Source organism: Gastrolobium bilobum, unplaced genomic scaffold, assembly GCF_033153095.1.
Source record: "Gastrolobium bilobum isolate Gb01-03AN ecotype WA unplaced genomic scaffold, APGP_CSIRO_Gbil_v1 utg1629, whole genome shotgun sequence".
NCBI lineage: Eukaryota > Viridiplantae > Streptophyta > Magnoliopsida > Fabales > Fabaceae > Gastrolobium > Gastrolobium bilobum.
Window position 1 is genome coordinate 1 of NW_026898572.1, and position 3461 is coordinate 3461.

The 3461-nt window shown below is 39.7% G+C and overlaps 1 protein-coding gene across 1 annotated transcript; it reads right to left on the reverse strand.

The window, feature by feature from the left end:
* Positions 1 to 978: 978 nt before the first annotated feature.
* On the reverse strand, positions 979 to 3080 carry LOC133317453 (glycinin G4-like). The gene is made up of 4 exons (XM_061519322.1): positions 2798 to 3080; positions 2401 to 2654; positions 1601 to 2242; positions 979 to 1371 (listed from the first exon to the last, which is right to left on the reverse strand). Exons 1-4 carry the CDS (start codon positions 3078 to 3080, stop codon positions 979 to 981), a joined length of 1572 nt encoding a protein of 523 aa, XP_061375306.1.
* Positions 3081 to 3461: the final 381 nt, after the last annotated feature.

The following is a 3461-nucleotide window of genomic DNA, read 5'->3' on the forward strand; positions in this document are numbered from 1 at the left end:
GGTGGTTTTGTGGGCTGAGTTGGTGGTTCTCATTGAGGAAGCCACTAACTTGTCATTGGAGGCTTCAAGAAGCCATTGTGATAAGAAAAGGTCCAAACTTGTAGGGTATTTTTGTGTCCTTGCAAAGTCAGAACCTTAGAGGTGTGTTGGAAGCTTCAAGTCACTCTCTTTTTCTGAGTTTAAGAGTCCTAAGGTAAACATTGATCACCACCTTTGAATATTCATGAGTTTAGCTTGATTAAGCCACTCTAAGAGGAAACTTTTGAGTATTTGAGTTAAAGTTGATAAACTGTGCTTAAAACAGCTGAATGAATTTATGTTTATGGAGTTTTTGGACTCTCAATAGTTGGACCCTTAAAAATGAATTTCTCGAAAGGCTCTTGCTCCTTTGGATTACTACAGATGCTACCAGTCTAAATGAGTCGGGAACAGTATTATCTTTTTTTACATTGTTTAATTATTTTTGTCTATGGATCAACTGCTAGCTTCATATACGTACATAACTGTCTACTATACACGGCATATTCACCGTCTACGGGAGTAACGTTAGCAATCTAAGTTAGCTTCATAATACTATCTTATACGGAGGACAATGGTAACAACTTAAGTTACCGGATCATACTTTCTTTTTTTAAGATATACACAGAACATACACATTTTTAATGTTGCAAGAAAGAGGATATTACAATTATAAAGAACGAATACACATTTTTAATGTTGCCAAAAAAATCAACCCACATATAAAAAAGAACAAATTGAAATAAAGACAAAACTTCAAAAGTCGCATTTTATTAAGGAGATTCGAAAGTACAACATCGTACAAAACTAGCCACAAGTACATTATATTGGAAACTCATCACCACTTACATACATAAGGCCACATATATATTTTATTATATATTAAGGTCCCGGAAGTAGTTAAACATCCGAAATTTATTTCATTATTTGAAGGTAGCATATTGTGTAGTTGATGCCACTTTAGTAAGGAAGCGATCTTGGGATTGATCGAGGCTGAGAACCAGGATGGACCAAAGGGCCTCGGTTTCCGTTGAACTTGAGCTGACTCACCTGAGATTGTTCAAGTCCGAAAGCATTGGCAAGAACCTCCGCAGGGATGCTCCTAAACACCTGCTTCACGTGGCTGCTGGTCGCTCTGTCGTTTGTTTTGAAAACAACGTACTCAAATCCTTCTTCTTCTGCTTGTTGGGACACCAAGAAGTTCTGTGGCACCACTAGCAACTGTCCCCTCTTCAGGACACCGTTGAAGACCGAGTTTCCTAGGCAGTTCACCACCCTAACCTTTCCACTCCCTCTTGTCACGTACATCACGCCGTTCGCATTGATGTTCCAATGTGGAGCATATATGCCATTCTGCATGTACATATATATATATAGACATCTTAATCCTTCATGTTAAAATAATAATAATTGAAAATAAAGCCACTAATCTAGTGATAAGAGATTTGGGTAAGAGATCTGGGTAGTTTGTATTTAGTTTGTATTTAGATTATGTGTTCAATTTCTATTGATGTATTCCAATTGGAAACCATTAATTACCACTTAAAAGAAGTGAGGAAAGAAATGAATGAAGATTACGTACCTTGTAGAGGACAACATATTGTGCACTGAGTCGGAGAAAGCGGAGGACTGGGAGGGTGAGGCTATCGAGGGTGCTGATGCGACCAGCCCTTGGGTTGTAGAGATCTGCCCGTGAAGGCCTTGCAATGTTCTCCACAAGCTTCAATGTGCATATACTTTCTTCCAACCCATTTGAATTTCCCTTTCCTTTTCCCCTGCCTCCTTGTTCTTGTTGTTCCTCTTCCTCTTCCTCCTCCTCCTTTCTTGGCCGCCGCCGCTGCCTGTGCTCTCTAGTTACAGTTTCTCGCTCCTCCTCCTCCACCTCTTCCTCCTCTTGTCCACCTCTTGGACGTCGATGCTTTCTGGAGCGTGGTTCATCCTCCTCCCCCTCCTCTTCTTCCTCTTCTTCCTCCTGGCCTTCTTTCCAGGTAGGGCTTACAACGCTAAGACCTTCCCTCACTTTAACAATTTGCTTCTTTTCTTCATCTGGAGATTGAAGTTTATCTGCTATCTCCTCTTCCACACTCAACGCTTGTGCTAAAAAGCGTTTGGGGAATCCGCTAAGCACGTTTCCACCTTCATCCTCCTCTTCCTGCTCCTTCCCTTGTTGTTTACCTTGTGTCCCTGGAAGCTGTGTATCCGGATTCCCAGCAAGATAAAACACCTGGGAAATAAAATAAAATAATTAGAAAACAATCAAAACAAATAAACTTTACTATATATATGAGATTAATGCTAGAAGATAATCTCACATGAACATATAGGAAATAAAATTATTTAGAAGATGAGAAATATATATATTAAAATTAGTTGAATACTTACTCTAGGGATAGCGTCAAGCTGGTTAGCGAAGTTGTTGGTGTCAATAAGAGCAATGGCAACAACACGTCGATCACCGTAGTTATAAGACCAGTAAGGAATGCCAGGTGGAATTGCGATGATGTCACCTTGTTTGAAGTGACGAATCTTCTGGTGTCTGTCCAGTTGTATTTTCCTTCGTCCTTGTCCAGATTGTGAATGTGCCTCTTCATATGTCTCACTACAACCTGGTATTGTAATTCCAATTGCTCCTTCCCCTGTTACATTAATCACATTAATTAATTAATATGCATGTACGTACGAAAGGGAACATTCGAATAATATAATGTTTTATATATATATATATATATATATCTTACATAAATTTATATATATTAATGAAAAGAATGAATTAAAGAACCTTCGGCGATCAAAACTAATTGTGGAGCAGGTGTGTATGATGGCAAGTGAAGGCCTCTAGGGTTGAGAGTGCGTTTTACAACAACGACACCAGCGCATTGTAGCTCACGGTGCTTGGAACTCCATGTTTCGATGGAACCACCTTCGGATTCGACACGGTTATCAGGTTCCAATGCATTGATTTTGTCGAGCTGGCACTCGTTGAGCTTGTGGAACAGAGCGAAGCAGGAACTGGTGAAGAATAGAAAGCATAGTGAAAGTGAGAGTAGAAAAGGCTTTGCCATTGTGAATGAATGAATGAATAACCTTGAGCTGGTGTAATGGGGAACCTGAGAAGTGGTGATTTATAGGGAAGAGAGAAGGGTGAAGGGAGGGACACGTCAATGAAGGTGAGTGACACTCTTCAGCCATGCATGGCTATCAACCCTAATTTCTTACACCTCATAAGGTTTGTGAGGTGCAGGTGGCTTCATTCTTTTAAATGATTCAGTGTAATTTATTTGTTTGTATATGCTTCGTTCATATCTTGAATTCCCTGCGCCAAAATAAGAGGGACCCTGCATGGTCTACCTCTGTAGATTCTCCGCGTCTCTCTGTATTATGACATATTTAATTATTTGGGAAAACTATTCTCATCTTACGTGAGATTAATTTTTTTTCTCACA